Raw genomic sequence first — 24852 nt, forward strand, 5'->3', positions numbered from 1 at the left:
GGAAATAAAATTAGGCGATTTTTTTTGTACTGCTAAGAGAATTATTTACACTATTGGTGAACCTTAAGCGAGGTTTAGACTAGCAAGAACTTGCATGCAATTTACGTTACATTGCCGACTACTAAGGTAAACTGCATTCAAAAGTGATCAGATACCGAAATGTAACGTAAATTGCATGCAAGTTCTTGCTAGTCTAAACTTCGCTTTATTGTTAAGACACAAGGTTTACCATTCCGTTAATGGCCAGAGAGCATTGCTTAGTACATTAGCAACACCAACACAAGCAACCTACTTGCGCGCAATCTCAGAGGTTCGACGACCTACTCTACTCGCAGTGACGCAACCGCAGAAGGACGCAACGCCGGCGCGCGCGCCGTTCGGTCACGGTAATTCAGGCATCACCCAAACAATCAAATGACAACCCAATGATGGTCGATCTTCTTCCGGCCTTGTCCCATTTCTAATTGGGGTTAATGATGATTCAACAAACAGGGTTAACCCTGAATGGGTTCAAAGGGGATTGGTTTTGGTTTTGGCCTTTTTAGGGTTCCGTAACCAAAGGGTAAAAACGGGACCCTATTACTGAGACTCCACTGTCCATCTGTCCGTCTGTCACATTCTTGTTTATAAAATTTGATAGATCGTTTAAACAAAAAATCCGTAGGTATATACCGAGCGTTCGGATTTTGCGCAATATACTTTAGGTAGGGAAAACGCGTCAGAAAATTTAACTTGAAAATACCTATTTAAACATCTTATACATATAATTCAATTCAATTCAATACATTTATTTCATGTAACCAAGACAGATTTTATTAACCTACCTGTGTAATAATATAAGTATGATCATTAATTAATTTTTAGACATGACTAATCACGCCCTTAGTTCTTAGAAATTCAATATAACATTACCGAATTACCGAAGAAACATCAATAAACATGCAACTATTTTTTTTAAATGTTCACGTAGACATAGGAAAGAGAACTTTGTATCAAGGAATTAAAGTTCATATTGCTAGTTTACGTTAAAATTAATTTACGGCCATTAAAAAGCTTCTTAACGATATAGGTATAGGTATTAACTGACTAATTCAACATGGACGTGTGCCAACTAGACCGATAGTGGGACCATATTTTTGACCTTAAAGTTATGATAATTCTAAAGAAGGAAAAGTGATGCTTATATGGCAGGGGACATGTTTTTAAGCATATTTGTAATTTAAGAGGAAAAGTTAGAACGAGCGTTAGGTATTAATTAGGTATTTATATATTTTGATTGATGCTTTTTGAATATTGAATTAAAGTGCAAAGTTTAAGCTTCATCGTTTAAATTATGTATGACTCTTTAAACTGTTACATTTTTAGAAAAAAATTTAACGTGCTTCTTTGTCAAACTAAAATTAGCTTATTATTTTGTCGATATTGAATTAAAGTTTTAAAAATCCACAATAATATCTCTAAATTCTTAAGTTAATAGACAAAGCCGAAAAATTAGAAAAATAGGATTGCTGCTTAAATTTTAATATGCGTTTTTTGTCCTGTAAGGTCCAATATTGAATTAAAGTCTATAAAGATAAGTTTCATACTATAAAATAATATATGCAACCATATTATGAAAAGTAAGAAATTTCTGTGTGTAGCTTCCATTGTTATAGCCAAATCTATTTAAAAAGGCGCGAAATTCATACATACGCCGCGCTGGTCCGTCAAGGTGCCGGCGCGGCACGCGGGAGCCTATCGTAGCATTCGTATCTATCTATACCTATAGGTACCTCGCCCGGTCGCCCCACCCCCCGCTCAGCTTCGTAAGTACTTCGTACTTTTCTTGTCATTCATTAGTTTGTTTACCGTGCACATAAATTAGATGCCGATATTACGTGAAATTAATGTAATTATGACTTCAAAATGAGTACAAAATGTTTGTTATGTGGACTGATTATTTGTAGTTACTTAGTGGTCCGAGAGCTGGTAGACATTTTGGAGTAGGTCCTTGAGGCAAGCTGAAAATTTGCCTGATACTTCTCCTATCATACCCTAACTCAGCACTGGAGGTCTGGCTGCAGGGTAGCGGGGCTAAATCAACCCTTATATTTTTTAAGATTTTTTAGGGCTCCAAAAAAGTTCGTGAGGCAATCTGTAATTTTTACAGGTTGAAGTTAAGTATCTAAATAGTCACAAAAAAATAAGCCTGAACATTTGGTCGGGTCTTTGACCTTGCCAGAAGAGCTAAAAAGTAACGTATGGCACTTACTCGTACGTAAAATTAAGTTTGTCTACTATAGTAATTGTATGCATTACAAAGTTATTTTTGTAGTACAGTAAATTAAAGACTACTGGGTAGGATGTACAGTCAGCAATACTATTCGCTTAGCACCGTTGCATACAAACTTCTTTACAGGGGTGGTATCTTATCTCTGCAGCTGACTGTACAATGTGATTGTAACTATGACGATGGTGTATATTTATGATGTATGTTATTTATTGTGTTTTTTGTATGTTACTTAAGGGCTTCTGTTAAGGGAACGAAAATTTGATTATTTAAGCCCTGTAAATATTTTTTTCTGTTTTTTTTTCTATTTGTTTTTTTTTTAATGTTTATTAAGGGTCCACTGCAGGCGAACGAAAATGTTTATTATTTTGCGCTACGGCACACGGTTTAGGAGATACAGAATTAAAAAGGTTTTTTGTGTTTTTTTTTAATATATTAATTAAGGGTTTCTTAGTGGAACGAAAATTTGATTATTTTTGCGCTCCGTCGCACGGTTTAGGAGATACAGCCCTCTAAAAAAAATTTTCTTTTTTTTTCTTTTCTTTTTAAATGTTAATTAAGTTGAACGAAAATTTTATTATTTTACGCTACGACGCTATTATTAAATTATGTTAGATTTTGAAATTTTTATATTAAATATATCTACTTATATATAAAGTTGAAGTTTGGTTATTGAATTTTATATTATATAAATATACAAAAAAAGAAATATAGGGCTGTATCTCCTAACCCGTCCGTCGCGCGTCGTAGCGCAAAAATAATAAAATTTTCGTTCCCCTTTAAAAACACTTTTAATATACAAAAAACACAATGAAACACAATAAGAAAAAAAACTCTACACGGCTGTATCTCAAGCCGAGCGTCGTAATATTAAAAAAAAATAATACCAAAAACGTCTTTATAAGGCTGTATCTCTGAACCGTGGGTCGTAGAGTAAAATAATAAAATTTTCTTTCAACTTAATTAACACTTAAAAAGAAAAGAAAAAAAAACAGATTTTTTTTTAGAGGGCTGTATCTCCTAAACCGTGCGTTGTAGCGCAAAAATAATCTAATTTTCGTTCCCATTTGAGAAACCCCTAAGTAACATACAGAAAACACAATGAAAAACTAAAAAGAAAAACAAAGAAAAAATCTTTATAGGGTTGTATCTCCTAAACCGTGCGACGGAGCGCAAAAATAATCAAATTTTCATTCCACTAAGAATCCCTTAAGTAATATATTTAAAAAAAAACACAGAAAATCTTTATAAGGCTGTATCTCCTAAACCGTGCATCGTAGCGCAAAATAATAAAATTTTCGTCCATTGCAGTGGACCCTTAGTTAACATTAAAAAAAAGAAAAAAAAAACAGAAATAGTACATTTCGATGCTAGTGCGGAAAGTATGTCATACTTTACATACTTTCGAAGAATGACATTTCCCCACGTGTATCGAACGACGTTTTTTAATACCGTTGCGAAAAACAACAAGTAAGGAATTCGAAACTTTTATATTATTAATTCTGTGACATTTTTGACATTAGACTTATATTGACCGGGATATAGACCGTGATTACATTTTGTATTATTTGTGAGCTCCCGATATTTCAAAACCACCGTGAATCATTCAAAACTCTAATTATTGACATTGACATTATGAAGAGGTGTTTTTATAGCTTTTATTCGACTAGAATGGATTTTGTTATTATTATTGAACCCACTACATACAACATTATACACATTGTATTGTTTTACAAATATAAAACATTGTACTATTATTACCTAAATATCGTTATTAACGATTATTTTCAATACTCAATACTCAGTAATCAACATAAAAACCTACTGTTAAAGTAAGAATACGAAAAATATACATATTTCATATTTTATTACTTACCTCTTCATCATTATAACACGTCTATTTTTTTATATATTGAATATTGAAAAACCGTTCTTAATAAGTTGTCTGAATAGAACGGAACGCCTGTCAAAGGAGAGGCGTTTTTTATTTCTGCTTTAAATTTCCAAAGGCAACATTCGATATTGTTTTTATAAACGTACGATACACAAATAATCGTAATTAACGATATTTGGGTAATAATAGTACAATGTTTTATATGTACAATTGTCTTATAGAACATGCATTTAAAAAAAAACTTTCATTAAAGTGGGTTCAATAATAATAACACCCAGCTAAAAAAACACCTCTTCATAATGTCAATGTCAATGATGTCACAGAACTAATAATATAAAAGTTTCGAATTCCTTACTTGTTGTTTTTCTTATTTTTTCGCAACTGTATTGAAAAACGTCGTTCGATACACGTGCGGAAATGTCTAATAATGACACACTTTCCGCACTAGCATCTAAATGTCCTATGACAGGGCTGTATCTCGTAAACCGTGCGTTGTAGCGCAAAACTAATCTAATTTTCGTTCCCCTTTGAGAAACCCGTAAGTAACATTCAAAAAACATAATCGAACAACAAAGAAGAAAACAAAAAAATAAAAAATCTTTATAGGGTTGTATCTCCTACACCGTGCGTTGTAGCGCAAAAATAATCTAATTTTCGTTCCCCTTTGAAAAGCCCCTAAGTAACATACAAAACACACAATGAAAACTAAAAAGAAAACAAACAAAGAAAAAAATGTTTATAGGGTTGTATCTCCTAAACCGTGCGTCGGAGCGAAGAGCAAAAATAATTAAATTTTCGTTCCACTTTAAGAAACCCTTATTAATATTTAAAAGATACAACCCTATAAAGATGTTTTAATTTTTTGTTTTCTTTTTTGTTTTTCATTGTATTTTTTGAATGTTACTTACGGGTTTCTCAAACGAGAACGAAAATTAGATTATTTTTGCGCTTCAACGCACGGTTTAGGAGAGACAGCCCTGTAAAGATATTTTTCTGTTTTTTTGTTGTTTTTTTTTAATGTTTACTAAGGGTCCACTGCAATGGAACGAAAATTTTATTATTTTGCGCTACGATGCACGGTTTAGGAGATACAGCCTTATAAAGATTTTTTTTTAAATATAAATTAAGGGTTTCTTAAAGTGGAATGAAATTTTGATTATTTTTGCGCTACGACGCACGGTTTAGGAGTTACAGCCGTGTAAATATTTTTTTCGTTTTTTTTTGTTTTTTCTCATATTAAAAAAGGGTTTCTTAGAGGCAAAGAGGATATAATAAGATAGTGGTACTGTCATAGTAAATTTTGTAACCGCTTTAAATTCACTGCCATCTATCGACATACTTTAAAACTAAAAATGAAGATTTATAAAAATACGTTAAAATGTATTTAAATATGGATAAATGATTTTTTTATTTGCATTAATTATTTTTATATGATTTTGACCCATGTTCTTTCACTGATATGCGTTAAAATTATAAATAGCAAACGAAACCGTCAACGCCATCTATACGAGAGTAAGCCAAAACTAGTGGCGCCCTCTGATCGAGAATCAAATTTTCGTGATTTTCGAGGCACGTTTTTTCCTTAGACTGTATCCATCTATTACGGAGTTATATCTCTTTTAGAGGGGAACGAACATTTTACTTTTTTTGCGCTCCGACGCACGGTTTAGGAGATACAGCCCTATAAAAAGATTGTTTTCTTTGTTTTTTTCTTTTATGTTTTCATTGTGTTTTTTGTATGAACGAAAATTTGATTATTTTTGCGCTATAACGAACGGTTTAGGAGATACAGCCCTGTAAATATTTTTTCTGTTTTTTTTTCTTTGTTTTTTTTTTAAATGTTTATTAAGGGTCCACTGCAGGCGGACGAAAATGTTATTATTTTGCGCTACGGCGCACGGTTTAGGAGATTAAGCCTTATACGGATTTTTTGTGTTTTTTATATACCTATATTAATTAAGGGTTTCTTAAAGTGGAACGAAAATTTGATTATTTTTGCGCTCCGTCGCACGATTTTTGCTCTACAACGCACTGTTTAGGAGATACAGCCCTCTAAAGAATTTTCTTTCCTTTTTTCTTTTTTTTTTAATGTTAATTAAGGGTCCACTGCAGTTGAACGAAAATTTTATTATTTTGCGCTACGACGCACGGTTCAGGAGATAGAGCCTTATAAAGATTTTTTCGTTTTTTTTTTTTGTTTTTTTTTTAATATTAATTGAGGGTTTCTTAAAGTGGATCGAAAATTTGATGATTGTTTTTGTGCTACGACGCGCGGTTTAGGAGATACAGCCGTGTAAAGATTTTTTTTTTCTTTTTGTGTTTCATTGTACGACCGGTCTGGCCTAGTGGGTGACCCTGCCTGTGAAGCCGATGGTCCTGGGTTCGAATTCCGGTAAGGGCATTTATTTGTGTGATGAACACAGATATTTGTTCCTGAGTCATGGGTGTTTTCTATGTATTTGTATATTATATATATCGTTGTCTGAGTACCCATAACACAAGCCTTCTTGAGCTTACTGTGGGACTGTCAATCTGTGTAAGAATGTCCTATAATATTCATTTATTTATTTATTGTGTTTTTTGTATATTGAAAGAGGGGAACGAATTTTTTTTTATTTTTGCGCTGCGACGGACGGTTTAGGAGATACAGCCCTATATATATTTTTTTGTTTATTGTTGTTTTTTTTGTATGTTATATAATATAAAATTCCATAACCAAAATTCAAATTTTTATATAAGTAGATATACTCAATATAAAAATTTCAAAATCTAACATAACTTTTAATAGAAATGTCCTCATACATCATAAATATACACCATCCTCATAGTTACAATCACATTGTACAGTTAGCTGCAGAGAAAAGATACCACCCCTGTATAGGTTTGTATGCAAAGGTGCTAAGCGAATAGTATTGCTGACTGTACATCCTACCTAGTGGTCTTTAATTTACTACAAAAATAACTTTGTAATGCATACACTTTGTTTAGTAGACAAACATAATTTTGCGTGCAAAAATAACTGCGATGCATACGCTTTGTATAGTAGAGAAACTTAATTTTGTGTGCAAAGATAACTTTGTAATGCATACAATTTGTATAGTAAACAAACTTAATTTTGCGTGCAAGTAAGTGCCATACTTTTTAGATCGCCTGGCAAGGTTAAAGACACGACACGACCAAATGTTCTGGTTTATTATTTTTATGACTATTTAGATACTTAATTTTAACCTGTTAAAAATACAGATTGCTTTTAGAACATTTTTTTGAATTTTGTGAAATATTATTTTGCACGCGTCTAGCAAGGTTAGGTTACCCGCTAGCCCGTTGATCTATATACCGTTGATCTACCTATATATCAATACCGTTTGATCGCTGCCTCGGCGGCGCTCAGCGCGGCGCGCGCAACCATGCCGCGCGTTTGAAATGTAACGTAAATATAAGCACGGAATGCATACGTATCAGTATTTAGTGACGCACAAATTTTATATTTCTAATCTTTTGTGTGGGAACTAAGATCATTGTCATGACCGTTTAATATTAACTCTACAAACTTTAATTCAATATTGGCTATACTGCTTAACCAGATATCAATATCTAGAGAAGCACATTGTCTACATTTCTAATTTTTTACAAGTATAATAAGCTGATCCATAATATCGTAATTTTGCAATATCAGCTACTCTAATTATTTATTTACAAAATAATTCATGTTTTTAAGTTCACCAGAAAGCACATGTTACAGATTTCTAAAAACCGTATATTGTGTATAAATTAAAGTGGTATTGAATATGTTAAAGTTTTTTGTAACTTTAATTCTATATTTACAAAGTTATTAGCAGAAATTAAAATATTTCAATATATCCGAACGCTCACCCTAAAAATTTCTAACTTTTTACGAAAGTCTTATTTAACATACTAACAATGACATATCGAAAAAGAAAAAACTTTAATATTATCTAAACCCATTTTTGTTCCACCGCTGGTCTAAACTGCCAATGTCGATCTCTATTTGTTTGCCCATCGCCATCAGTTAACCTAACATTTTGTCTGTAATTTGATTATAGAACAATTTGAGCTTAATCTAAAAATCTAGTCATAATTATAGGTAATACTTATTATTTCTATGCCTGTTCAGGCAGGATGTGCTGATCAAAAATTGTTTTCTTACATCTTTATTGTACCGCATTCAAGAAATGAAAAAATGATTATGATTAATATTAGGTTTGGTTTTGGTAATGTATACCTATACATTTACTAATAGACACCAGTATCCTTATCATGAATTTGACACTGACATATTCGCTAGCGACTGCATAAACTAACTCACAATGCATCTCTCTCGTACTGACATTGGTGCAAGCGAGATGCACTGCGTTTGAGTTGACGCTGTCGCCATCGTTTATGGCCACGTAAAACTCACGGTGAGGTTACAGTTTTTTTGCGAGGTACTCAATTAATGTGGAAATGAAACGCGTACTAATAAACGCTTGTGTCAACATACATATTATTACTGACGTTCAAAAAAACTTTTCAAAAATAGACCAGCGGTGTCAGCATGGTTGCATTTTTATTACCTGTCACTATGCCTGTCACTTTCGCACTTACATACTTGTTAGAACGTGACAGGCATGGTGACAGGCGATAAAAATGCTACCGTGCTCAGCCCGCAGGACTGGATGGTTGTTCATTTTATACGAAATACAAAATAGAAGACCCCAGACTGTTTGTCTCGTCTGTTTACACACACGGGTAAAGAGGGATTAAAGCGAGCAGATGTCCAATCCATTATTTTCAACAAAACATGTTTACCTCAAAAGACATTTTTTAATCTGTCACCGCCGGTCATTGCCCCCGTCCGGTTTTGACGGACATACGTTATTTATACGATTTGATCGCATGCCTCACCGTCATAAATATGTAGTGAGTGTTCCAGCACGGTGCCGTTATACTTGAATACGTGATGTGTATTCGTTTTTACCGGATGCGTAATAGGTATACATGTACGCGTGGAAAAATATATTTGGCTTAATAACAAAGTAACCCAGCAAAATTATCACTACATAGTAGTCGCTTCCTGCTGTCTGGATGGATGTCTGTCCCTATGTATGCTTAGATATTTAAAACTACGCAATGGATTTTGATGCATTTTCTATAGATAGTTATTCAAGAGGAAGGTTTATATGTATAATACATCAGCATTTCACCCGTGCACAGACCACCCCCTATAGACCGAACTTATAGGACGACTCGCGGTCACCGCCCGTATGGTGTATAGGTCTTATATAAGACTAGCTTTTGCCCGCGACTTCGTCTGCGTGGAATTAGTAATTTGGGTACCTTAATTCTTATCTGCTTTTTAATCCATCCTTTTTTCACCCCCAAATTGGTCCACACTATACATTTCCACCCCATTTTTTACACCCTTAAGGGATGATTTCGGGGATAAAAGTTATTCTATATCCTTTCCCACAGCTCAAACTATCCCCATACCAAGTTTCATCTAAATCGGTTCAGCGGTTATTGATTCCCCATACAAATTTCCACCCCCCTTTTCACCCCCTTGAGTGGTGAATTCTGGGATAAAAAGTATCCTATGTCCTTCCCCGGGACTCGAACTATCTGTATACCAAATTTCAACTAAATCGGTTCAGCGGTTTAAGCGTGAAGAGGTAACACACAGACAGACAGACAGACTTTCGCATTTATAATATTAGTATGGATTGCTCGCGCGCCGCTCCGATCAGTTGCGCCCAAGAACACTACCAATTAGCAGTGTGTACGACGGTACGAAAATAAATCGTAAATGATTGAATTCGTTTGCTAATAATTTATATTGCAGCGTAAAATGCCAGAAAAAGAATGAAGGACTTTGGAGCAGGCTATCTAGAACCAAAGGAATTCAAAATGCTACCTATGAGCTCCATCATCCGGCACATGGAGATGGTGGAAAAAGCTCTTGAGTAGTTGACGGATCTTTCCTAGGGGGTAACTGCACAAAAGATCTCTAATGGGTCGAAGTGTATCCGCAAGGGCCTCCGAAACTATAAGATAAGATTTATCATTTATTATTTATTTATTGTATTGTCATGTACATAATAGGTGTTACATAATATAAAGTCAGATCATGACACCCTGTAAGGGCACACAATAGTAATGCTATTCTAGGCTAATTACATTTACTTATTAGTAATCAATTTAAATTAAAATAAAATGAATGACCGCAAATCTTAAAACTAAATCTAAGAATATATCGTCAAAAATAATTATATTGGTAAATGATTAATTGAATTGATTTGTCGGTTTATTATTAATAGTTATTATTTTAATTTATTGATGTCGTATAATAATAAGTAGGCTAATGGTAAAAAAAAAGTCTATTTTTTTTTTATACCACGTCGGTGGCAATCAAGCATACGGCCCGCCTGATGGTAAGCAGTTACCGTAGCCTATGAACGCCTGCAACACCAGAGATATTGCACGCGCGTTGCCGACCCTTTAAAAACCTGTACACTCCTTTTTTGAAGAACCCCATACTGTAGCCCCTCGGGAAAACCTCGGCAGGGAGCTCATTCCACAGCCGAAGCGTACGCGGGAGGAAATTCCTCTTAAACCGCACAGTACGCGACCATTTAGGTGCTAGGGTGTGAGGATGAACACCCTGCCGATGGCGAGCGGTGCGGTGATAGAAAGCGGCCGTTGGCATCATGTCAAACAATTCTTCAGAGCACAGCCCATTGTACAAGCGGTAGAACACACACAAGGAGGCGAAGTCTCTCCTTAGACTTAAAGGTTCGATACCGCTTGTGAGTTTGGGATCGTCGACGATTCGTACAGCGCGCCTTTGGACTGAGTCGAAGGGTCCAAGCTGGCATCCAGGTGCTCCTGCCCAAAGGTGACAGCAGTACTCCATATGGGGTCTGACTTGCGATTTATATAGCAGCAGTCTTTGCCCCGGAGTAAAGTATCGCCGTGCTTTATTGAGCACACCGAGTTTTTTGGTCAGTTCAGCCTTCCCTTCCAGGTGGCTACGGAATTGGACGTCACTGGAGATGTCGACACCGAGGATCCCAATACTCCCTGACATGGTAAGGGCTGTGCCTTCGAACTGTGGGACCACAGTAAATGGGGTTTATTAAATTGCAATGTAAAATCCTAGTTTCATCAGTGTCATATTCATAACATTACTACATACTTAGCTAAAATAATAATATAATGTATTATTGGAATTTATTATGCGCATTACATTGCTGTGAACAGAGATGGGCAAAATGTAATCGACTAACGATTAACGATTAAGATTACAAGAATTAATTGCGACTGACGATTGAAAACGACGATTGATCAATCTTAGTTGTATAGAGTGCAACTAAATTAGTTGCCGATTGATTTCGGACAACTAAATTTTGTAATCGACTAATTAGTTTGACTATTTTCTCGCGACTAATGTTAGAAGCAAATTGAATAGAATACCTCGGTATTTCTATGTTGACAGACTGATTAGGACATCTTAACGGATGTTTAAAAATAAAATAGTCATGTATTACTTACGATATTTTCACCGTTTCTAAGGAGTAAGATCTGTTCTCACTATTATTTTGCTACTAAAGTAGTGCATCTCTCTGAAATTGGATTAAATTTCTCTTATCTAAGGGTAAATAAGAACTGGGTACTTTGTGCAATAGTAAAATAACACTTAAAAAAACACAATTATATAAATCAAACTTTGTATATTAAATATAAAAGCAACCATGATATGTATTTAGTTAAACTAAAGTTAAACTATAATTTTAGCTCAATCGGATGAAGATATCTGCTTCAAAATAAGTCGCAAAATTCTACCCAAACTAACATAGTTACAACATACGAGTACCTCCATATGTTACATACATACGTACTTGTTGTTACATATTGCAAGATAAAAAATGCAAAACGGGCGACTACGTAGTTTTAATATAGATTTAATCGTGAAATTTAGTCGATTGAAACTAAAACTAATTTAGTTGTTAGTCGAACATTCTCACAACTAATTTAATCGCAACTAATGTAATCGCGATTAAAAAATGATTGATATTTTTAATCGATTGATTAGTTAACTAAAAGATTAATCGATTAATGCCCATCTCTGGCTGTGAATAGTGTGAATAGAGGCAGACCGACGATTTTTATTTGTTATGTTTCTTCGATAACCATGTGCGAGACTTATTACCTTTAATGGCATGAAGACTTCTGGTCATTTACTACTAAATATCTTAAAAAAGTCGGTACCCAGAGAGCCACCATGTCACATTGATCCCATAGTGCACATCTGGCTTTTGGTCAGGCCGGAAAAGTACGTCATGGGACAAATGCTTCAAACCTTACATAAATAAGCATTTCATTCTTGCACTCAGTCTTCGTCTATGTCTACCTAGAACTAATGGAAGAGCCCATTGACGCACTTATTGTCAAGTGTAGGACTATCAGATAAAAGCGGCAACATATAATTTAAATATGCGGAGCGCTTTCTCCTATCAATAAAATTATACAACTAAAAATTATCTCCTTTAATATATTGTTATTTTCTTTATTCCAGCTGCGGAGGTGCTTCGAACGCAGAGGCAGCTAGTCCGGTGTCGGCCGCTGCAGGAGGCCACGCTCGAGTCCCGCAACAAGGCCAAGAAGTGCGCCGAGTTCCTGCAGCCCTACAGGTGACGATACTGTGTCTATCAGCTAACGATGAGTCAGCACATTGATTCCGCTAGTCCGGTGTCGGCCGCTGCAGGAGGCCACGCTCGAGTCCCGCAACAAGGCCAAGAAGTGCGCCGAGTTCCTGCAGCCCTACAGGTAACGATACTATGTCTATCAGCTAACGAGGAGTCAGCACGCAGAGGCAGCTAATCCGTAGTTAGGTTACAATGCTTTTACTAAAGACAATATTTTTTTTGGCATGCTGGCCATCAGTGTCGTATTAAGACATTTTATTGCCTTATGAATTTCTGGACCAAGGTACCTCCCACCGGGATTATCCATAAAATTCGTTCGTTTCCCGAGATTTGGTTGCACTCATAGACGTGGTGCCGACTTAGGTAACTGCTTACTTTGCTTATTAGTTAATCCATCACTGTTGGCGTTTCAAGTTTGATCGGTTGATCACTAGGTACCTGTTGTCTTGTATTAAAATCGAATTTAAACTGTTGTGAGACATACTAACATTAAATAATATCACGGTTTAGGCTCACTTGTTTTAGTCACTCGCGCGACATAACACAACATGTCGCGCTAGTAAATAAAACAAGTGTCTAAACCGTGATATTATTTAATTGTATTATGAATGAATGAATGAATGATTTATTTGCATATGAATATTGGGTTACATATGTAGGTGTTGGGTACAATATTTTGTGTTTGTTTCACCAAGATTCTACCTATACAAGTGTACATGCACTGTATATTGGCTTGATTCGCTACTAACAGTAGTAGAATTTGATTTGAGGTAAATTATAAATGTTATAGGTCGTTTTGCAGTTTACATATTGTACTTTAAACTCGTATTATTGTGGTTACAGACAACGTCCCGAAACGTGTACGGCGCTGGCTCGGCGACTGGTGTCGGGCGCCCTCGGAGTAAAGCTCAGCACCGCGCGCCAGGAGCGGGCCGAGGAGCGCCGTCTCATCACCCTCGCCAGAGGTAACACTCACTACGAGTACACCAGCACTCAACAAACTCACTACACTAGTGCTGGACTCGCTGTCACGACTCGCTGATAGAGACTGGAATCACAACTGGTGATTTGACACACTTTTGAAATTTTACACGAACTTTCCCGTCACCTACTGACAGATTATTGATAACGTCTGGAGACCGAGGCAGCGGTTGGTATGACAGATGGCCTTTTATTCACACTAAAGGGCCATCTGTCATAGCAACTAGCTTATCAGTCCCACCACATTATCATCGCCAAATATGTTTGGAATCATGTGATGAATGAAAGTATGAAATGAACAATATGAACTATTTATTTCTAACAGGCGTATTTTGTGTTATTACAGAAAAGAAGCGGCAAGCAGCGCTGCACAAGGAGGCGGCCTGGGACGGCTCGCTCGCCAACACGTCCGTCACCGACACTTGAGGTAATAGTGCACTTGCAAACGGCCATACATGAGGTAATAGTGCACTTGCTAACGGCCCTACATGAGGTAATAGTGCACTTGCTAACGGCCCTACATGAGGTAATAGTGCACTTGCTAACGGTCCTACATGAGGTAATAGTGCACTTTTTTTATACCACGTCGGTGGCAATCAAGCATACGGCCCGCCTGATGGTAAGCAGTTACCGTAGCCTATATACGCCTGCAACACCGGAGATATTACACGCGCGTTGCCGACCCTTTAACAGCCCTACATGAGGTAATAGTGCACTTGCAAACGGCCCTACATGAGGTAATAGTGCACTTGCTAACGGCCCTACATGAGGTAATAGTGCACTTGCTAACGGCCCTACATGAGGTAATAGTGCACTTGCAAACAGCCCTACACGAGGTAATAGTGCACTTGCTAACGGCCCTACATGAGGTAATAGTGCACTTGCTAACGGCCCTACATGAGTTAATAGTGCACTTGCAAACAGCCCTACACGAGGTAATAGTGCACTTGCTAACGGCCCTACATGAGGTAATAGTGCACTTGCTAACGGCCCTATATGAGGTAATAGTGCACTTGCTAACGGCCCTACATGAGGCAATAGTGCACTTGCAAACGGCCCTACACACACTTATCTCACTTATTAGTCAAACCGTAGAGTACGCGCTTGGATCTTTTGCTGCTATCTTTAATTTTTTTGACGCCAGTGACGGATTTATCCGCACCGTAGATCCAACGCCGAAGTTGGATTAATCCGTCACAGACCACAGAGCAACATAGACCTACGTGCATTTGCATAAAGTTTAATTTCAGCTTCGGTGACGTGACGTCCGATAGCTTTTGTGTTTGACACGGCGTCGAAAAGGTTAACGCGGATTCGCTGCCGGGCCATAGCATAAGTTAGTTTGAAACAGCCGAGTGCCTTTACTAAAAATTGCCTGTGTTTATAGGCCCTAGGAACTCTTTTCACCGTCTGCTTTTGCTTATTACACCGTTTTATTAACTAAAACCTTAATTCCTAACACAAACGCACGCTTTTCTGTTTCGTCGCGGGTAAAATTTCATAAAGCAAACTTTCTTTCATTCTTTATTGATATAGCATATTGCGTCCATAAACTTTGCTGGGGTACAATTTAAGTTAAGTATGTATTTAGTTATAAATTGTATAATTTTGTGTTTGTATTTACTCATCAATATTTTGAATCGATCGCAATATAATAGAAAAAAATATTTGAAATGCTGTTTATTTCTCAAGAAGTTACTTTGAATTTAATATTCACTTGCATTGTCTTTGTACTAAACTTTCCAATTGATTATTATATTATTTATTTATTTTAAACTTTATTGCACAAGAACAAGTACAAAAGGCGGACTTAATGCCTTGAGGCATTCTCTACCAGTCAACCACTGGGCCTAACAGAAATTGTTAAGGTGGGTGCAGTGCGATGCGGAAAAAAATGTTTCTAAATATAAATTCCAATACTAACGCCAATATACAAACTAGTAATATTTATATACTATAATAACTTTATAAACTACATAAATACATATACAAATTTATCATATAATATACATAAATATATATTTGCATGTGCGGTGAAGGGGGGAGGGGGGGGGGGGTCCCACTAGACAGTATCTAGCAGGTGCTTGTAGAACATTCGTTTGAAAGTCAGCTTGTTTGGGGCTATTTTGGGGTATATTTTGTAGATACCGTAATTATAATGTTAACAATAGATTATAAAACTAAAAATCAAGTATGTCCTTATTCCAGATGGCGAGCAGCCCCGGAATCCAAACACTTCCTCTGCTTAGAGCTCTCAATTAGGAAAATTCTTTCTACCGTTACTAGTATATAGACATAGATATTTTTTTTAAACGATGTTAGAGATTATAGCCACGCTCAAGAGGTTTCAGCCTTAATCTATGTGTCATAAGGTATATTGTCGCTTAATGTTAACTTTTATCTCAATGTCGTGAGCTTCCTATGTGACTTAGCTTAGTTGTTTGTTATTTATGTATACTTTGCAAGGTGTGAATGTCTTGTTGCCTCTTTAATATCTTATCTACGTTTAGAGTCCCCGGAAAGCTCGATTCTCCATACAAACGTAGTTACGCTCTCATTTTAAAACGACTGGCTAGATTGCTTTTATACTTTGTACTCACAATAGCATAAGGTTTATTTATGCCTGTAATTAGTTTATGTAGCTTCAGATACTAAAGTTAAAAAAATACAGCGTATTTAAGTTTTTCATACAAAACTTCTTTTTGCTCTATTTCGTTTGATTTATATACTAGAGCTATATAAACTAATTGCAGACCTAGATATACCTCATGTCATTGTATGTGCAAAGTTTCATTACAATCCAATACGTTGTTTTAAACTAAGAACGAAACTCCGTTTGTATGGGAAGTTGAAATTCGGCCGAGCTTGCCGGGGACTCTTAAGACAAGTTAAATAACGATACTACAACAAATAATGATATTCGAACAACAGAACATCATGTTAACTTAAAAAGTAAGACTTGATCTTAATATAGGGTACTGTGTCTTACCAGGACACTGAATATGTCAGCTTTAACTTATGGTAACCTATCATCTAAACGTCTCATTAATTAATTATATATTCCATTTTCAATTCACATACAAATCTAAATACAAAACCAGCTCCGTTCTCGTGAGGGGAATATCATGCAATACACCAATGTTTCTACCTTATACAACTATTTTATATTGTATAGTATTGTTTACACCAAATATTAGTATCTATTAAGTTTATTAGCATAATAACACTTTTAGAATTAACGTAATTAAGATTCATTTTATTGGTTCATTGGCCATTTCACTTATAAATTAAAAAGGAACCTTATTTTTTCTTAAAAAAAGAAAATATATTATACCATTTTGCGTAGAATAATGTTGATTCTATTATTCAGTTAATAACATTTTTAATTTTTGTCGATATGCCAAATATGTAATAAAATGAATAATAAATGATGAATTTGCAAAATGAATCATACTATTATGTCAAAAAGTGGCAATCAAATGAATTATTATAAAAGCATAGTCGCTATTATGCTGAATTAAGAACTATGGGACATATTTTTAAGTAATTTGTCTACACCCATATTTTTACTCTTCACTGTACTTATAAGTCTTATAACTACCACAAAATTGCATGTTTAGAAGACTGACAGAAACGGTTTCGCAGCAGTCAGCTCTCACTGCTTATCACGCTATGTATCCTCTAATCTCAGATACGGAATTATACACTGGGGCAATGCTGCTGATTGTGATATCATGCCTTTATTTAAAGCCCAAAAGAAAATTGTACGAGCTATGTTTAAAGTTAACCAAATGACAAGCTGTAGACCTTTGTTTAATAAATTAGGCCTGTTACCACTCCATTCTATGTATATTTACGAGGCATGTGTATTTGTAAAACAATATATGGACCGATTCACTGTACATGTAAATACTCATCCTCGCCCAGCTACAAATACGCTAAAAATTCTTCCCCCAGGAAGTTGTATTTCAAAAACAAGCTTTTATACAAATACCATCTACACAATGGCCCCTAAATTGTTTAACAAATTACCGGATCTGCTCAGAAATGAACAGCTGTCGACATTTAAGATTAGGTTAAAAAAATTATTAAAAGATAAATGTTATTACAATATTGATGAATTTCTGATGGACACTTTGACAAATGAATGATTGACTTATATAATTACCTATTAATCATTATTTATTTTAAATTATTAATTACAAATACAAACAAATACAAATAATTTATTGAAAAAAGTATTGTACAGAGGTTCATCTTAAAGACTAAGAGTTGTTAGTAGAGGAAAGTGGTTTACGAATGCCTGAACTAGGAGTTCCTGTGTTTCAGGCAGCGAAGGACAAAATTAATCAATTTTTAATTATTCACTTAATTATAAATTAATAGTAGTACTTACACAATAGAAGTCTTATCGCCTTAACAAAATGGGTCTTAAGTATTAAATTTCAAAGTACACAATCATGTTACATTAATTACAACTTATTGATTATTTTTATTTTAAATATAGTGACATTTCTAATAATATTGCATGCGCTAGGTAACCAAAATCATTGTACGTCGCAAGACATATTACAGAGAACAAATTGTTTATAATTTCACATTCATTACCTGTAATGCACAATTGATGAATAAATGATTCTAAATGATTCTTAGTAAATACCATAAAATCAGGGATTTAAGATTTTGCCAGGGGAACGTAACCATGACAACGGGTAACAGGAAAAGTAAATTCACCCATAAGTACTATTTTAATACACCCATAAGTACTATTTTAATTCACCCATAAGTACTATTTTATTGTCTGCTCGTGAAATGGTCCTTGAACCTTTTGATGTTTTGTTGTGAGTTTCGTGCCTTTCGTATCTAGTCTGGTTGTATGTGAAGAAGGCAACAAACCTCTTGGCGTTCAATTAATAGAGATATTAGAAAATATTTGTAAAAACTACACTTATTTTAGTGGAATAACGAATGTAAACTGCGTTCAGTTCTAATGAAGATGGACCGACGATTTGGTCAAGGTTTCAGGTTGTTAGAAGTTGTCGATAAGGGCACTGAATGAGCTCTCAAAGGATCATCATAGTGCAGCTGTGGGCCTTTATGCAGCAATTCAACAAGGTCGCTATACAGCCGGAATGTTGTGGCACAGAATCAATAGTACAGAAGATTCACTCTCTAACAAAACGCGTCTATTACGACCGATATGACCGCTAGGTGGCAACCATTATGGCTAGACACCAAAATTGGTGTGGGCCGCATGTACTTGTAGCGACGCTACGAAATCGCGGAGTGAGCCATGGTTGTGGCTGGTCATATACCCTCGCACTCGTAAACATGATTCTGCATCGCGATACAGCATCGATCCAACCACGATACATCATCGATACAGCCGCGATACAATCGATACAGTCACGATGTAGAATTCCTTCAGACGCGGATGCCCCTAATCGTGGAATGTTGAATTGAATAATAATTGAAAACGTGGTAACATTCGTTATTCTACTAAAAATAATTAAATAGTCATATCGTAGTTTTAAAAGTTGAAGCGTGATTTACGACTGTTTAAGATCAATGTCTCCTTTTATAATAGAATAAGCTGGTAGAACACCCGTCGTAAAAATATATATTTTTACATCCGTACTCTTGTTTCTATGACAAACTCAATGTTAGATTTAGGCTACATATTGTATGGATCGGATCTCTCTTTCATTCAGTAAATGGTTCGACAGAGACTAAAGGTGCCCACATCTTACTCTAGTACAGTCAAGTGTAAAAATATGAGTGCATACAATTTACTTAAAAGTATGTCCCATAGTTTTTAATTCGCTGACATAAGAGCTATGGGACATATTTTTGAGTGCACCCATATTTTTAGGGTTCCGTACCCAAAGGGTAAATACGGGACCCTATTACTAAGACTGCTGTCTGTTTGTCTGTCCGTCTGTCACTTGTATCGCATGAACCGTGATAGCTAGACAGTTGAAATTTTCAGAGATGATGTATTTCTGTTGCCGTTATAACAACAAATACTAAAATCAGAATAAAATAAATATTTAAGTGGGGCTCCCTGCAAACGTGATTTTTATGCCGTTTTTTGCGTAATGGTACGGAACCCTTCGTGCGCGAGTCCGACTCGCACTTAGCCGGTTTTTACACTTGACTGTACATAATAAAACGTCACAGTACACAAATCTCAGGTCCAAATCCCAGTCGGTTCAATACGACTTTAAATTTTGTGAATAATATGATCTCCTAGTTTTTTTTATAATATTTCGGTTTGATACTGTTTACTGTCACAATTATTAAAACTTAAATGGTTACCACACTTAACGACCAAAGATCTGATGAAAATGGACTTAGAATCAAATTTAAATGATCCAAATACGGAATGCGGTACTGATTGAATTTTTTCATCATCCTTGATTTAAGTTATTCTCTTGTCGATGGAGTATCTTCCAGTTTTCCCTATCCTGCGCCAGCTCTGACTTTTTGATACGACACGACCCCTACTTTTTCTTTCACTTGTTCTAAAAAGCTGCGTCAGGGCACAGGGCGGACACAAAAATCAAAGATCATTTGCGTTTCTATGTGTGAACGGCACGTCTGTACACGCGTCAAGCGTCATTGTGTGAGTGAGTTGCTTAAAAATCGAACTGGGCGTTCGGCAAAAGCTCGTCAATCTGGTGTCGCGGGGCGAGGTAATTCGAGTCGGGGCGGGGCTGTGCGTGGCCGTTCTGTATGATAATACTATTACTTATAATGTGGTCTGGGTTTTCCTCTACCCCGCTTGCTTCCTATCCGCCCCTCCAGGATAGTTTTAAAGAAGTAGTCGTGTCGTATTAAGTGTCCAATAATTTTTCCGCGTCTATTTGCAATGTTCAGGATAACTCTTCTTAGCACCTCCTCATTCGTTATCCTGTCTCTCCAACGAATGCCTTCCATTCGCCTCCAGTACCACATTTTAAATGCTTGATGATTGATTTTTTATTGACCACTAAATATACTTCGTATGAAATGGCCTTATGCATGTTAATAGACTAAATAAGGTGCGTTGGGGTAAGTTAAGGTTTTTCATGCGGGGTAAGATGAAAAGTCGCCCGTAATGCTTCGGCCGCAAATTAAATTAAATTTTTAACTCCTAAGACAATAGTCTCATCCTCATTTTAACTTATTTTTGTTTTAACATTACATATTTATAACACTTAAACAATGTGCAATATAAATAACATTTTCTATCTCAATCAGCCGTCCGTTTTGTTATTCTTGTATATTTTTTTAAAGATTATAGTATGTGTTAGCGTTCCACGGAAACACTGAGTACAGATGTAATGCATTATTTTCCATCGTATTTTCTCGTATTTCGCTGCCCCAATATTACAGGGTTCTGTTACATTTTCAAGATAGTTGAAATTCGACTTAATGTCACTATGATAAAGTTCAAAAATTTTAGTTTGATAAAAGTGAGACAGAACCCTGTAATATTGGGCCAGCGATTTGTCATGCTACTTCAGTCAACCTCAGTACTTTTTGTACTGAGCCTGACTGAAATAGCAAGACACGCAAGTCCCTCAGCCTTTTGTGATTTCTTTATATATATTTATCAAAAATACATGAACCATTCAAAATGCTATAAAGTTTATAAATTATGATTTTGAACTTTAGATCAAAGTGATAAGGTTCAATTTAGGTCACCCTTATGCCAGTTGAAGGGATCCATTAACTAGTGAAACTAAGAAATGTTTAAAAATATCAAACTAAGCCAAATGAATAAGCCCACTAAAATAAAGGTATATGTAACATTTTTCCTTCACTTACTTACTAAGAAAAAAACCGGCCAAGTGCGAGTCGGACTCGCGCACGAAGGGTTCCGTACCATTACGCAAAAACGGAAAAAAAATCACGTTTGTTGTATGGGAGCCCCCCTTAAATATTCATTTTATTCTGTACCCAAAGGGTAAAAACGGGACCCTATTACTAAGACTCCGCTGTCCGTCTGTCACCAGACTGTATCTCATGAACCGTGATAGCTAGACAGTTGAAATTTTCACAGATGCTGTATTTCTTTTGCCGCTATAACAACAAATACTAAAAAGTACGGAACCCTCGGTGCGCGAGTCCGACTCGCACTTGACAGGTTTTTTTTTCTCTTAAGAGGCCGATTTTCGTGCTTTTGAATTTGGAACTGTTTTAAGTCGAATTTAATTTGTACTTGTACAAGTACGCTGGCACTTACAAGGTTAAAAGTAGTCAAGAAAATACTGAGACAAGCTTGTACTGTTTCCGTGGGACCTCCTACCCCTACCTTACTCTATTACGAATGTATGTACCGATGAAGCCTTACAAACCCTCAGAAAGAAGTAAAATATCTATTTATGGTACAGTCGCCATCAGATATATCGGAGCGGCCGAGGTGCTCAAAAATATCTGAACACGCCTCTATTGTCAAGGCGCTAGAGTGCGTGTCTGAATATCTGAATATTTGTGAGCACCTTGGCCGCTCCGATATATCTGATGGTGATTGTACATCGATATGCGATCTGTGTACAAAGGCAGAAGCAGAAAACGATATTTTTGTAATAACGAAAAGTTATTCTGAAATGATATTATTATTACGTATAATAAATATTGTCTGATTGACCAAATGATTTGTTTCATTTCCAAGACTACACCTTAGATTCCTCTGGTTTAATTAGCCTCATGCATGAAGTTTATATTTGAACGAAATATTTTTATTCGGAAGTTTGTTACCGTTATATCATGTTACAAATGCATTTCCGTTATTAAATTATCATTTCTCATCTTAAAATAATAAATAAAAAGTACAAAAATTTGCCCGCGGAAAGCTAGTGTGACGTCACGCGTTCGACAGATTAGTTCACATAAGTGTCATTAGTAGCAAACGTCAGTTGGAACGTCCAATGTGTGACGTCATCACGCTCTGTCGAATTCGCGCCAAAAATTATGAGCGTTTCAACCGCTCAAAACATTTCAGCATTTTAAATATTTTTTAATAAAATAATGTGAATTAAGGTTTACAAAAGTATTTTTATTTTTTCCGGTGTTCAAACGATATAAATTATGATTACAAAAATAAAAAAAAACATGCATGGAGCTAATTGTGTTTTTTTTTAATACTTTGATTTTCTACTTTTTTTGTGATACCTAGTAATAAGGTAAATATTACAAATATATGTGACATTTTCAACCAAAAGGTACCACATTGTCGCTTGTCAATAAGGTTGATTTCAAATTGAAGCTGTATAGAAATGGCGCCTTATTGACAACCGGCAATAAGTACCCTTTTGATTGAAAATGGCACATATATTGGGCGGTATGAAAAACGTGTTGGGACAGAAAATCAAATCGATAAATAGGCCATCCTGTATAGAACCACTTAAGGCCGTTCCATCGGTTTGCCGCTGTCTTTGTCACATTTCGCAAGAAAGAACGGGAAAGAACATACGCGCCAAGTGTCAATTTTGATCGAATTTTGTCGGTTTTTATTTATTTTAAGAACGTTACCTTACAATATCGAAATTCTAAAGCTATGAAATTACTATTTATGTTAAGATTGTTTTTTCTTCTTTTTTTGTTTATAGTATCACATAATAAATAACCGAGTAAAGTAGGATTAAAGTCCGAGTTAGAGGTTACTTTAATTAATATACTATAATTAATTGTATCGAGCGAAGTTGTTAAAGATAATATAGTCAAGAACTACATATATTTTTTCCACGTCTACGAATATCAACGCCTCTTAGAAAAACATGATCATATAAGGAGATTTTTGGCCTTCTGGCTCAGGGAACCGCCTTAATTTAGCGTAGACTCGGCCAGTACCTACCTTACCTACTCTTTATTGAGCCGTATAGACGTTTTTCATTAACCACAACAATAGAACAGAAATCAATCGCCGGCCAGACAAAGGGTTGCGACACGGCCGGCCGAGACAGATTCAAGGTGACACAGATATGTGCCACTACCCCGAGCACATTTGGTACACTGGCCATTGGCTAGTCGGACCAAGCTAACTCTGCATACTGCATGGCATTTTGCAGATATAATGTGGCGTATCATTATTGTCAAATTTCTATGAAAGCGTGACGTTTATGACACTCCCATACTTTATTCTTTACATGATGGTACCAGGGATGTTGCGGACATAGATTAGTATATGTTATGTTGCGGATGCCGATGTTTTGACATCCGCGGATGCAGATGCGGATGCGGATGTCGAGATTAGGCACATAAAAAACGGCAAATATTACACTTTAGTAATTTTTATAAAAAAAAAGAAACAGTATTTCAACAAGAATATAGGTGCCCCACAATCGCATTAGTATAGTAAGTCCAAATAAAACAAACTTCACTTCTTGTCGCTGTCCGTCATAGGCTAAAGTGCTCGATCGACGAATCACAAAAACGAATTCCTATTGGCTAATGACGAAATTACCTAGCACTTATGCCGCCGCTAAGACGTTCCTTTGCCTACCTGTTCCACATCCGCATCCGCATTAAGCTGCGCATCGATTTTATGCGGATGCGGATGTTGATAATAATGTGGAAGTTCCGCGGTTGCGGATGCGAATATTCGCAACATCCCTCGTTGGTACGATTAACGATTACGAGCGTTAAGAGCCAACAGGAGTGGTCATTTCTCCATACAAACGTACTCGACTGTTTCCTCCCTGGTTTTTGAAGCTAGAGGAATGATTTTTTCAACACAGATTAATATTGTCAATATCTGTGTCGGTGTGTTTTGCTTTTTTTGATATTTTTGTTTTTTAAGGCGCTAGAGCCCTTCAAACATGGCCAAAAATGGCCTCACTGACTATGCCGCAATGAGAGGCGTGGTATTCAAAACTGGTATCAATTAGCCAAAAAATCAAAACAGTCCGACACAGACAATTTCATAATCATTTAGGTTTCCAAATTTGGTTAAGATTGCTTAAGTTTTGGAGGAGGAAACAGTCGAGTACGAAACCTCGATTTTTGAGATTTTTACGCAG

General features: G+C 36.0%; 1 protein-coding gene across 2 annotated transcripts in view; it reads left to right on the top strand.

Moving 5' to 3' along the window:
- LOC134749228 (coiled-coil domain-containing protein R3HCC1L) overlaps positions 1–19483 on the top strand; it is a 62894-nt gene extending 43411 nt beyond the window's left edge. For both annotated transcript variants that reach the window (XM_063684153.1, XM_063684226.1), the window contains 4 exons: positions 12736–12850; positions 13709–13830; positions 14193–14273; positions 16055–19483. In XM_063684153.1, the coding sequence (XP_063540223.1) occupies positions 12736–12850; positions 13709–13830; positions 14193–14272 (317 nt within the window). In that variant the 3' untranslated portion in view covers position 14273; positions 16055–19483. The remainder of the gene's footprint in view (positions 1–12735; positions 12851–13708; positions 13831–14192; positions 14274–16054) is intronic.
- The last annotated feature ends 5369 nt before the right edge of the window (positions 19484–24852 follow it).

The sequence above is a fragment of the Cydia strobilella genome, chromosome 1, assembly GCF_947568885.1.
Source record: "Cydia strobilella chromosome 1, ilCydStro3.1, whole genome shotgun sequence".
Lineage (NCBI taxonomy): Eukaryota > Metazoa > Arthropoda > Insecta > Lepidoptera > Tortricidae > Cydia > Cydia strobilella.